Raw genomic sequence first — 14,241 nt, 5'->3', positions numbered from 1 at the left:
AACATGGAAAAACTCTACAATGAAAAGGAAGGAAAGCTGGAAAATGAGGAAAAACCAGAAGATGAAGTAGATACAGAAGATGAAAGAAAGTCAGATGAGGAAGAAAAGCCAGGAGTGGAGAGGAAACCAAAACACAAAGGAAAGCTCCAGGACGAGGGACAGCCAAATGATGAGAGGACACAAGAAAAGCAGGGCAAGTCTGAAGATGAGGGAAAAGCACGCGGTGGGGGAAAGCCAGAACCCCAGGCAAAGACAAAGAGCGAGCCGCAGGCTGCTGAAAAGCACCAGGCTGAAGATTATGTGCCCCGGAAAGCAAAGCGAAAAACAGACAGGGAGACAGATGATTCCCCCAAGGACTATCAGGAGGACTTACAGGAAAGGCATTTGAGCAGTGAGGAGATGATGAGAGAGTGTGGAGATGTGTCAAGGGCTCAGGAAGAGTTAAGGAAAAAACAGAAAATGGGTGGTTTTCATTGGATGCAAAGAGAGGTACAGGATCCATTTGCCCCAAAGGGCCAACGGAGTGTCAGGGGAGTGAAGGGCGGAGGTAGGGGTCAGAAGGACTTAGAAGACATTCCTTATGTTTAATGCCTTTGACCTTTAAACAATATTTAACAATATTTCTCTGCTGAGAATATTGTTAACCCTGCTTTCCCTGGTAGGCATTTGCCAGGCTATGTGCTTTGACCTTATGCTGATACTTTGCTTTAGGTGTTACTCTTGTCACCAGCAGCCTTTTGATTCAACTACAGCACTCTGTCTTTCAGCAGGGTATTTTCACCCATGTGCATGGAAGAAATGTTCATTATACATTGTAAAATAATAATAAAACAAGCAGTTTTCAGAACCACATATACAGCATCGGCCCATTTTTGAAAAAAAAAAAAGTTATGTAATGTATCCATGCACAGGGAAAACTATGAAACTGAGTAGACCAAAAGAGAAATAATGGTTTTCTCTGTGTGGTTACAGTGGAGGAAATGATTCTTTCTCTCATTTGTACACTTTTCCTTAAAAAATGCATTGCTTTTGCCATAAAATAAATAATGGATTTTTAAAAGTAGGAAAATAAATACGAAGCAATCAAAGTAACTCTTCAGCGAGTTTATGAAGGCAATGGAGACACTTCAAATTCTTATTGTAAAGATGTGAAATTATGCATAAAATTCATATTACTTTTGGGACTATAAGATGGAGGAATCAACCAGGTAGTTATTATGAACCTATTGCTGTAAGGGACAGTCTTGTTATCTGTGAAATGGGGATAAAACTTACCAGCGCTGTGGAGATCAAATGAGACACTGAGTGTGTGAGCTGTGTTGGTCTGGCTCCTACCTCTCTCTTACACTAAGAGAAGCCAGGAGCCCTGACTTTTCTCTGTTTTTGATGTTTGAGAGAGGGCTGAGGGAGCTCCCACTTGTGTCCAAGAATAAGTCCAGACAGCCGAGAGGTAGGTGGTACTCTCTCCTGAGTAATGCCATGTCTTTTGGATACTGTGCCCCTTCTCATGGGCCTTGCACCTTCTTAACAGCCTCACTGCTCCTGGCGAGCTGGAATTCTCAAGGTAACAAAGCCCCTTTGATTTTCTTGGAGTCCCTGGTGAGTTGCAGCCCCACTATGTTCTCTACCAAACTGTGGAGAAGGTCCTTCTTCTCTTACAGTTTTATTAATCCTGAAATATGAAAAAATGCCCATGTAAAATCTTTATTAATATATTTTTCAGGCATTATAATTACCCTGCTAGATTTGCCCTTTTCAAAGCAAAGGATTTATCTTACTCATTTTGGTTTCTGCAACACATAATAGAAGCTTTAAAAAAAATCAATACATTGATTATTGAGTCAGAAGGCTTCAATTCTTGGCCCAGTTCTTGGCCCGATTGAGTATATAGTCTTGAGCATATAATTTCATTCTTTAGCAACTGAAACTTGCCACTCCAAAAGGAACACAGCAGAAGATTTTACCAAAATTCATTGCTAAATGATATTAACATTGGATATAGTAGTGTTTCTTGAAGTTTTCTAGCAGATTAGAAAACTAGCAGATTACCTGGACCCAAATCACCTACTGATCTTGAAAATGCAGAATTTGCTTATTCTAGACATTTCATTTAAAAGGAACCACACAGTATATTGTCTCTTCTGTCTGGCTTCTTTCGCATAGCATAACATTTTAAAGTTTTATCCATATTGCAGCATGTATCATTATTGAACAGTCATGCACATGTTTTTTTGCCTTTTAAAATAAATATTGATAGTCAAAATACAAAATTTACCAGTACAGAAATGATGGTTTTACCTTAGTTTATTATGTAGATAACCTCAGAGCATGGTACTGATTATGTCCAAAGGTGCTTTAACTTTGAATGCTTTGATTTCTTTTATGAGGAGGTACTCTAAATTTGTTTGTTTTGTGTCTGGTTTAAAGAAAACACAGGTGTGTAGTATTTGACTCTCTAGTTAATCATTTCTGTTGGGAGAAGCAAAGATAATTTTTTCAATTTTTCTTTTTTGTAATAAAATTTTGTTTCTAGTTTTATTGAGATATAAGTGACATACATCACTATATAAGTTTAAGGTGTACAGCACAATGGTTAGATTTACATATATCGTGAAATGATTACTGCAATAAGTTTATTTTATTTATTTATTTTTTCACAATAAGTTCAATTCACACCCATCATCTCGTAGATACAGTAAGAAGAAAAAAATAGAAAAAAATTTTCTCCTTGTAGTGAGAACTCTTAAGATTTATTCTCTTAACAACATATATGTATGTATATACACATATATATACACACATATATATGTACATATATACATGTATGTAATACAACAGCGTAAACTTTTTACATGTAAATATGTTCTCAATTTTCTTGAGTATGTATTTGGGTATACACCTACAAGTAGAATTTTGGGTCATGTGGTAACTCTATGTTTAACTTTTTGAGGAACTGCCAAATTGTTTTCCAAAGCAACTGAGGTATTTGACAATCCTACCAGCAATGCACAAAGGTTCTAGTTTCTCCACATTCTCATCAACACTTGTCATTGCTTGTAGTTTTTATTATAGCCATCTTAGTGAGTATGAAGTGGAATCCCATTACGGTTTTGATTTGCATTTCTTTAATGGCTAATGATGCTGAGCATCTCTTTATGTGTGTATTGATCATTTGTATATCTTCATTGGAGAAAAATCTGTTTAAATCCTTTACCCATTTTTAAATTGGGCTGGTTATCTTGTTATTGTTGAGTTGTAAGAGTTCTTCATTTATTCTGGATACAAGTCCCTTATCAGATGTATGACTTGCAACTGCAATTTCTTGACTTGCTAACTTCGGTCATTATCTATTTACTTTCAGATATGATAATTGAGTAGTTCTCTCTTGCCATTATAATTCCCACAATCTATCGCCTGCTCCCTATATAGTTTTGCCATAAATGTGTATTTCAATAAGCATTCCAGTGATTCAGTTGCTTAATTCTGAGGACCTTTGGGTGTGTTTGTCAGGTTAGCTTAAGTTTATGCTAGGATAGCTATCAACTCCAAACATCCGTGCCTTAACACTACGAAGCTTTATTTCTCAAACTTCATGAGGATTGGGGATGGAGAGGTTCTACTCCCCTTAGTTTCCCATAGATCCAGACTAATAATGATAACACTGCTGCAGAGGAAAAGAATACATGGATATTTCACACTCATTGTTCTACACTGTGGTCTAGAAATGATATAAATCACCAATATTCACAGTACATGTTTTCATATTTCTATCTTTTAATTCTGACAAGCAATTCTAAAAAAGTGTTATGATGCTCTCTATATAGGTGACTGAATTGAGGTTCAAAGAATGTAAGTGATTTATGCAAGGTCACATACTAGTAAGGGGAAGAGTCTAAATTGGAACCTAGGCTTATTTGGCTTTAAACTGATAATCTTTAAACAGTTTGTTTTCCTAAACCCAATGATTTGAATTTTATTTTCACCTTTTGCCCAACCGATGCTTTAGGATATCAGAATAGTGGTAATGATTCTTCAGGTGACAGACCTAAAGGGTAAGTCTCACAATGGAATTGCTTCTTTCACCATTAATATCTTAAAAAGGCATTTTATGCCAATTCACAGCTTAACTGCCTTGGCCCCCAAATCATGAGTTGTGCTACAGTGCACATGGGTATTCAAATGGGTGATAATATTCTTTTTCTCCTGAACTGGAGGACCACATACCTTTGCAAGCTCTCTTTGCCTGGGGTCTCCTGTACTTTTGGGTCTGGGCTGACTCAAACATCAGAAACACTGTATCAGGAAGATACAGAACTGAAGTCATCATAAAACCACCAAAACAGGCCTAGGCACAATCAAGGTCCTTCTGGGAATATAAACAAGACTGGTTGGGGTCATTGTTCTAGCTGCATCCTTACCCTTATTGTTCTGGAGGCTATTTCCCTGGACTCTGAGGGAAGGGTTCAACACTTCTACTTTAAACCCAAATTATCTGGTCAAACTCAGGTTGTAGCTGGCTCTAAAAGGGAACAATTCTTTAACTTTTTGTGCTATGGAGTTTTATTTCTATCCAACAAAATTTTCCTGTATATCCTAAAGGGCAAAAGGAGAGGGGAAAAAATGCAAAGCTTTATGACTGACAATGAAGAGAATTGTGGTCATTGGAAACTATTGAACTTATCATCTATTCATATTGAGTCAACAGACAATGGCCAGTGTTGCTAAGGATGGCTATATAATATCTACTTTACTTCTCCCTCACTATCCTCCCAAGCACAAGAAATACTTTTGAGATAAAGAGAGAAATGTTCCTGAGAATAGAACCCAACTCCCTGTTCACTGCAAGTCATTAGAACAAAAAAAGTTTGTACTGCTTATGGGAACCAAAGGGAACTTTAAATCAAATGTTACATTTAAGTTGCAAAATGAACAAGATAATTTGTGTTTTCAGCTCCAAATGGAGAGTTGAAATGAATGCCACCCACACTTATAGCAGTAAAAAAAATGTTGGAAAAAACTGCAAAACAACAAATTTTCTTAAAGTCATTAGAGAACTGAGGTCACAGAGGAAACAATTATCCTCAAATCTAGAAAGAGACTTGTGGAGGGAGAAATAGGACCTAAGCATTGGCTTATCTGGGAAAGACACCACAAAAACACCACAAATAAGAAAATTAGTTAGAAATTGCTAATGAATTTCTAAAGACCGACTGAGGGCTAGCAGGAGAGTTTGAAGTCCCTGAAGGCCACAAATATAAAGGGGCTTGCATTCTCTTTCAGGAGTTACTCCAGAAGCTCCACTAGGTATTCCTGATACAGGTCAGGGCAAATTTCCTTGAGTGGGGGAGAACTCAAGCTCTGCACCAAGAGAGAGTTCTTGGCTGAGTGCAAGAAAGAATTCAAATGCACACCAGAGTTAGAGTCAAAAGGAAAGTATATTAGAGAAGGGACAATGCACTATAAACAAAGCATGGTCTCCTCTCAAAAGCAGAGATAGAGCTTAAGAAAGACTCAGAGGGACAGAGAGAAACAGAGACAGTGACAGTGAGAGGGACAGAGTAAAAACACTGAAAGGAACTGAGAGAAAGGGAACAATGCTTTAAATTTTCCTGCTGTGGAGAGAAAGACACTGAGAGGGACCTTGAGTGTTCAGGGAATTCGGTTTATATATCATTCTTAGTTTCTATGAGTTACAGTTTAAAAACTTTGTTTATCCATTTTCTTTTGATGTTATGGACACCCAGTGTGAAAGGATAAGAGTATGTAGCAAGAACAGGTAAGAATATGTAGCATAAAAGGCCTACTGGCAAGTCCATAGGTTCTCCATGGTTTTGGTCATAAGGAATGAGTGATTTTATTTTATGTAGGGTGCAACTTAAGACTTTGTTTTCCCTTTAAGGTATGGGGAAATAGTTTGTTAGAAATCTCAGCAGAAATCTTTCTTTGTTCTACAGGTTTCCCGTGGTCTGGCTATAGGGTTGATCAGCATATTGCAGTCTCTGAATAGCTTGATTTAACATTTTAGTTCTCTTGCCTCCTCCCTACATTATTCCCATGGAAGATCAAAGAAAATCTGAAAAAGCTTGCCTTACAGTGCCAGCTAAGAGAGGGAGAGAGCAGTCACTGTTGAAATTCCAACTAGACCTACTTCTTTTAGTAAACAAAAGACTTAATCTGAAATAAGGACTACAAAGCTCATATCCTGAAGGGACTTTAGAAATTTACTCAGCTAGGGAAAGGAAACAGAAAAAATGAAAAGCTCCATGGGTGTGTGTGTGTGTGGGGGGGTGGCAGGGTTGGGTGGAGGCAGGCATGCATGTTAAGCTCAGCACTATATCTGGAGGAGAGGCATGAACACATGCAAAAGTTACACCACCAAAACTTAGGTTCACAGTGCTTGCCTAAGATGAAGACTTGATTAAAACATCAGAGAATGCCTGTCCCTCTCCTTAACAAATCTTCCATGATTGCCCTGTTTATTCACCTCCATCCCCTCAAAAGCTATCTTTGGAAAGGAACCACACTTAATTCCATGATCCTGTGGAGCAACGTATGTCCCAGTGCATTGTCAAAAAGAATAGAGCAATCAACCAGCTATTAATGGAGCTTAATAGCCAAGAGTGCTCAGAGATAGAGACTGTAAAAAGAGGATTGCCAAAACCACTGTCATTCCCTAAGAGACTGTGGGCATACTCAGTGCTGTGCCTGCTGAAGAGCAACATAAGAGGTCTCAATAGCAGGGAGGAAAGACATTACTAAAATAATCCAGCCAGTCACTAAACAAACAAGAAAATGACAACAATAGCAAGCCCCAGAGGGAGAAAAGCAATACTCAGAGTTACTAAAATATATTATCTGAAAAAATTGAAGACATGCAGAGAAACAGAAGAGTATGAACCATACCTGGGGAGAAACTGCCTGTGAGAGTGACTGGATGTTGAATTTAACAAAGACTTCAAGGTAGCCAATATAAATATGTTCAAATAAAAAAACAAAACAAAACCTGTGATTCAAGAAGTAAAGGCAGGTATGATGACAATTTCACATCAAATAGAAAAAAATCAATAAAGAGATCGATATTATAAAAAGAAACGTATGGTATTTGTCTTTCTCTCTCTCTGACTTATTTTGCTTAGCATAATGCCCTCTAAGTCCGTCCATGTCATTGCAAATGGTAAGATTTTATTTTTTATGGCTCAGTATTATACCATTGTATATATGTACCACAATTTTTTTATCCAGTCGTCTATTGATTGGCATCTGAAGAACAAAATAAACAAACAAAACGGAAACAGACTCATAAAAACAGAGAACAAATTGGTGATTGCCAGATGGGAGGAGGGTTGGGGGACTGGATTAAAAAGGTAAAGGGATTAAGAAGTACAAATCGGTAGTTATAAAATAGTCATGGGGATGTAAAGTACAACATAGGGAATATAGTCAATAATATTGTAATAACTATGTATAGTGCCAGGTGGGTACTAGACTAATTGGGGGATCACTTTGTAAATTATATAAATGTCTAACCACTATGCTATACACCTGAAACTAATATACAATAATATTGAATGTCAACTCATTGAAAAATAAAAAGTAAAAGTAAAAGTAAAAACAGATAAAAAGAAACAAATGGAAATTCTGAAAAGTACAAAGATTGAAATGAAAAATTCACTAGAGGTGCTCAATGGTAGATTTGAGGTATCAGGAGAAAAAATTAGTGAACTTAAGATTGATAGATTTTATGTTATCAGATGAAGAGGGTGAAAAAAGAATGAAGAAGAATGAACAGAGTCTCAAAGAAATATTAGAAACTTTGAATAGCACCAACATATACATAATGGGAATATTAAAAGGAGAAGAAAGAGACAGAAAAGAGCAGAAAAAAATTCAAAGAAATAATGTCTGAAAAGTTCCTAAATTTGATGAAAAATATTCATCTACTTATCTAAGAGGTTCAATCAATTTCAAGTAGGATAAATGCAAGAGACAAACAAGCAGATATGACATAGCAAAAATGCTGAAAGAAAAAGACAAAAAGAAAATGTTGCAAGAAGCAAGACAAAAATGACTCCTAACTTACAAGAGAGCCCCAATAAGATTAGTAGCCAATTTAACATCAAAATAATGAATGCTGGAAGGAAGTAGAACAATATATTCAAGCTGCTCATAGATACAAACTGTCAACCAAGAATCCTGTATTCAGCAAAGTTATCTTTAAAAAATAAAGGCAAAATAAAGATAATCTAAGATAAACAAAAATGATAAAATCTGTTGCAAGCATAGCCAACTTACAAGAAATACAGGAAGCTCTCTAGCTCTGAAAGTTCTGTCTGAAAGACAGTACAAATGCCTATTTATTCCCCTTCTCTTAACTGATTTTAAAAATCAGCTGTTTAAAACAATACATTTAAAACATATTTTTGCTCTATAATGTAGAGAAAAGAAATATATTTGTGAATAAAAGCATACAGGAGATAGGTGGGAACAAAGCTGTACTGGACTAAGGAAATAAATCCAGAAGGTAACTAAAATCTCTCAGAAGGAATGAAGAGAATCAGAAGTGATAAATAAGAAGGTTAACATAAATTTTATAAATATATACTTGTTTTCCTTCTTCTTTCATTTTCCATAAGACATAAAGTTATATAAACCAATAATGATAACAATGAATGGGCTTACAACATTTTTGACGTAATATGTTTAACAATAATACCACAATAAATGAAAAAAAGGAATAGAACTATATAGAAGTTATGTTTCTATATCTCACTGGAATTAAGTTAGTATAAATCTGAAATAAATCTTTATAAGTTAAGATGTATATGTCAAGTCTTAGGACAATCACGAAAGAAATAGCTCTAAAAAATAAAATGAAAAAGTAATTAAAGAAATTAAAGTCCTTCATTAGAATATAAATTCATGTAAGTAAAAATAAGGAAAGAGGACTAGAGGAACAAAAAAAATACATGAGACATATGACAGACAAAAAGTAAGTTGGCAGAAATAAATCCAATTATATCGACAATAACTAAATGTGAATAGATTCAACAGTTCAAACAAAAGGTGAAGATTGTCAGACTGGATTTAAAAAAAAATCCAACTATATGCTGTTTATAGGAGACATACTTCAGATTCAAAAATACAAATAGGTCAAAAGCAAAAGGATGAAAACATGTATCATGAAAACAATAACCATAAGAAAGTTGAAGTAGCTATACTGTTACCAAACAAAATAGAATTTAAAATAAAAAGTTACTAAAAATAGTGATATTTTATGATACAATGGTCAATCCATTAGGAAGCTAAAACAATATTATAAATATATGCAACTATCAACAGGGCTGAAAACACATGTAGCAAATACTAAAATTCATGGGAAAAATAGACAATTATATAATAGTTGGAGAGTTCAATATTTCACTTTCAATAATGAATAAAAAGCAACATAGAAGATCAATGAGAAAATTTAAAGACTTGAAAAAATGCTACAAATCAACTAAACCTAGCAGACATTGATAGAACACTTCACCCAGCAACCGTAGAATACACATTATTCTCAGGTACGCAATGAACATTCCCCAGGATAGTCTATATGACAGGCGATAATAAACCTCAATAAATGTAAAAGGACAGAAATAATAAAAAAAGTATATGTTTTGACCACAATAGAATGAGATTAGAAATCGGCATCAAAAGGAAATTTAGGATATACATATATATGTAGAAATTTTAAAGCACATTCCTTAATAATCAGGGAATCAAAGAAAAAAATCAAAAAGGAAATTACGAAACACATTGAGATGAGTGAAAACAAAGGCACAACATACCAAAACTTATGGGGTGCAGATAAAACAGTGCGTAAAGGAAAATATATAGCTGTGAATGATTATATTTAAAAAGAAGATCTCAAACAAATAACTTAAACTTCTACCTTAAGACACTGGAAAAAGAAAAGCAAGCTAAACATAAAGTGAACATAAATAAGGACCTAATAAATATTAGAGTGGAAATTAATGAAATAGATAAGAGAAAAAATCAATTAAACCAAAAGTTCATTCTTCGAAAACATCAAAAAAAAATGACAAATCATTAGCAAGATTGACTCAAAGTACTTAAATCAGAAATGAAAGAGGGACAGTACTACTAACCTTTCAGGGAAAAAAAATGATTAAAAGTAATACTATGAATAATTGTATGCCAATGAATTAGACAACTTAGACAAAAAGGACAAATTCTTAGAAAGAGAAAACTATCAAAATTGACTCAAGAGAAAACTGACAATCTGAATAGAGTGATAATAAGTAAAGAGATTGAATGTATAATTTAAGAAAAACTACTTACTTAAAAAAAAAGTCCAGCCCTAGATGACTGTGCTAATTTTACCAAGCATATAAAGAAGAATTAATACAAATCCTTAACAAATGCTTCCACAAATAAAGGAAGAAGAAACACTTTCCAATTCATTGTAAGAATTGTATTACCCTGACACTAAAACTAGTCAAATACATCACACAAAAAAGGAAAATTTGGTCTAATAGCTGTTATAAATATAGATGTAAAAGTGCTCAACAAAATAATAGCAAATAGAATCCAACAACATATAAAAATAATTATACATCATGACCAAGTTGAATTTATCCCAGGAATGTTAGGTTTCTTTAACATCTGAAAGTCAATTAATATAATTAATACATTATATCAATTGAATAAACACAAATAATTCATGATATTCTCCATAGATGCAGAAAAAGCATTTGACAAAATTCAGCACTCTCTCATGATAAAAATATGCAACAAAGTAGGACTAGAAGGAAAATTTCTCAGCCTGATTAAGGGCACCTACAAAACAACCACTGCCAACATCATATTTAATTGTGAAAGATTGGATACTTTCCCCCTAAAATATAGAAGAAGGCAAGGAACTTCACTCTCAGCACTATTCAACATTGTACTAAATGTTCTAGCCAGGGCAATTAAGTAAGAAATTGAAATAAAAGGCATCTACATATCTATAGATTCAACACAATCACTATCAGAACCCTTGCTTAGCTTTTTTAGAATTTGACAAACTAATTCTAAAATTCATATGCAATTGCAAGGTACCCAAAACATCCAAACCAGTTTTTGAAAAAAAAAAATCACATTTGTGAATTCAAAACTTACTACTAAGCAACTGTAATCAAGGCAATGTGGTACTGGCATGAGAATAGACATATAGTTAAATGGAATAGAATTCACAGTCCAGAAATAAACCCATGGTTCTATTGTCAATTGATTTTTTGACAAAACAATTCAATGGGAAAATATTAGTCTCTTCAAAATTGTGCTGGAACAACTGGATATCCACATGCAAAAGAATGATACCATATACAACCAAGATATTCTACAACTGGTAAATATATAAAGAAACTATAGTATATCTGTACAACAGAATACTACTCAATAATTAAAAAGAATGAACTTCTGATTTATATGACAACATCTATACATCTCAAATTACACAGCACTACAGATCCTACAGACATCAACAAATATGAGGAACTTCTCATGAAAAAATAGAACATGTGAATCGTCCTATATCTATTAAAGAAGTTAAATGCTTTCTATCCAAGAAAATTCTAGGCCCAGATTATTTTAATGGTCAATTTTAACAAATATTTGAGGAAGAAGTAATACCAATTCTGCACAATCACTTCCAGAATCTAGAAGAGGGATAATTTCATAACTCCTTCTATAAAACAAGCACAACCCTAATACCAAAATCAGACAATGACATTGCAAGAAAACTACAGATCAATATTCTTCATGAACTTAGATGAAAAACTCGTCAGCAAAATGTTAGCAAATTAAACTCAGCAACAGATAAAAACATTAATGCATTATGATTAAGTAGGATTCATCTCAGGAATATAAGACTAAATTAACCTTTGAAAATCAATCAATGTAATCACCTTGTTAACAGACTAAATAAAATCATATAATCACGTTAATAAATGCAGAAAAAGTATTTTACAGAATTTAACATCCATGCATGATAAAACCTCTTAGCATGCTAAGAATAGAAGAAAACATCCTTTACCTAAAAAAAGCACCTATAAGAAATTACAAACTGAAAAACCAAAGAGCACTGCAGAATTATTTAAATAAAAATGCATGTCTTCCATTGGCAAAAAAAAAAAAAATGTGTGTGTGTGTGTGTGTGTGTGTGTGTGTGTGTGTGTGTGTGTGTGTGTATGTGTGTGTCAAGAACTACCTTTATATTGAATGGCAAAAGATTCTTTAAAACCATGAACAAGACAAGGATGTCTTCTCCCACCACTCTTATTTGGCAGAATACTGAGCTGGAAGTCCTAGTCCATGCAGCAAGACAAGAAAAAGAACCAAAAAGCATACATATGAGAAAGAAAGAAAATGTGTTCACAGGCAACATGATTGTCTGTGTAGAAAATCCTGAAGAATTTTTGAAAGATTCTAGAATTAATAAGTAAGTTCAGCAAGGTCACAGGATACAAGGTCACTTTGTCAATTGTATTCCTATATACTGGAAATGAACGATTGGATTTTGAAATTTAAACAATATCATTTACAATAATGCCCCAAAATTGATTGCATAGATGTAAATCTAACAAAATATGTGCAGGACCTGTTTGTTGAAAACAATAAAACACTGATAAAAAGAAATCAAAGAAGATATTTTAAAAGAAAAACATATTGTGTTCATGGATTGGAAAAACCAATATTTAAGAAGTCAGTACTCCTCAGTTTGGTGTATATCCCAGTGAAAATCAGAGCAAGGGTTTTTTTTATTATTATTATTTTATAGATATTAACAAGCTGTTTCTAAAATTGAAAAGTCAAAGGAACTAGAATTGCTAAAATATTCTGAAAAGCAAGAAAATGTTGGATGATTCACACTTACTATAAAGCTACATTAATCAACAGTGTGATAAGACAGAAATAATAGATACATAGGTCTATGGAACAGAAGAAAGAGCCCAGAAATCAAACCACACAAATATAGTCTACTGATATTTGACATATGTGCAAAGGCAACTCAATGGAGAAAGAATTGTTTCTTCAACAGATGGTACTAGAACAATCAGACATCCATATGCAAAAATAAAATAAAATAAACCTATACCCATATATATATATTACACAAAAGTTAACTTAAATGTATCATAGGATTAAATGTAAAATATGAAATCATAATATTTCTAGAAGAAAATATAGGAAAAAATCTATATGATCTTGGGTTTGGTGATGAGTTTTCAGATATACCAAAAGCTAACAACTTGAAAATTGAACATCATAAAAATTAAAAGCTTTTACTCTATGAGAAACACTGCTATGAGAATAAAAAGATGAATCACAGACTGGAAAAAATATTTGCAAATCACATTTTTAATAAAGGAACTTTCATCTAGAAGATATAAATAACTTAAAATTTAAAAATAGAGGGTGGTTCCATAGTGTAGTGGTTAGCATGTCTGCTTTACGTGCAGAAGGTCCTGGGTTTATGCCCCACGTGGAGCCATGGACCATACCCTGGGTGCATCAGGCCCTGGGTGCGCCAGGCCCCTGGGTGAGCCAGGTCCCTGTGTGAGCCAGGCCCCGGGTGTGCCAGGCCCCGGGTGTGCGCTGCGAGTGCATGGGAAGAGACGCCCTACCTTCAGAGATCCAGTTCATAAGGGGAGATGGCAACATCCATAGGTCCGGGGGTAGGGGGCGGGGATTTAAAAATAGAAAAACAATGCCCCCAAGAGGGATAAGAGACAAAGATATGAACAGAGACTTCATCAAAGAATATATGTAGACAGCAAATAAGCACATGAAAAGATGTTCGACATCATTAATGATCCAGGAAATACATATTAAAACTATGAGATACTACTATACAGTTATTAGAATTGCTTAAAAGAAACAAAAAACCAAGATGATATCAAATGCTGGTAAACATTTGGAGGGAAAGGAATTCTCATTCATTACTGGTGGGAATGCAAAATGTTACAGCCATTTTAGAGAACATTTTGGCAGATTCTTATAAAAGTTAAACATACAATTACCATATAACCCAGCAATCCCACTTCAAGGGATTTACCCAAGTAAATTTAAAACTTATGTTCACACAAAAACCTACACATAATATTCATTGAAGTTTATTCATAACTGCCAAAAGCTGAAGAAAACCTAGATGTTCTACAACTGGTGAATATATAAAGAAATCGTGGTACATCTGTA

General features: G+C 34.2%; 2 protein-coding genes across 3 annotated transcripts in view; one reads left to right on the top strand and one right to left on the bottom strand.

Moving 5' to 3' along the window:
* The window catches only part of BEX3 (brain expressed X-linked 3), a 128,526-nt gene that overhangs the window by 86,961 nt on the left and 27,324 nt on the right, over nt 1–14,241 (bottom strand). The gene's annotated exons all lie outside the window — the stretch shown is intronic.
* Nucleotides 4–588, top strand: LOC105309001 (transcription elongation factor A protein-like 3). The gene has a single exon (XM_011385074.1). The coding sequence runs from the start codon at nt 4–6 to the stop codon at nt 586–588; it is 585 nt and encodes a 194-aa protein (XP_011383376.1).

Source organism: Pteropus vampyrus, unplaced genomic scaffold (assembly GCF_000151845.1).
Source record: "Pteropus vampyrus isolate Shadow unplaced genomic scaffold, Pvam_2.0 Scaffold653, whole genome shotgun sequence".
Classification (NCBI taxonomy): Eukaryota; Metazoa; Chordata; class Mammalia; order Chiroptera; family Pteropodidae; genus Pteropus; species Pteropus vampyrus.
This window is presented reverse-complemented; position numbering and strand designations above follow the sequence as displayed.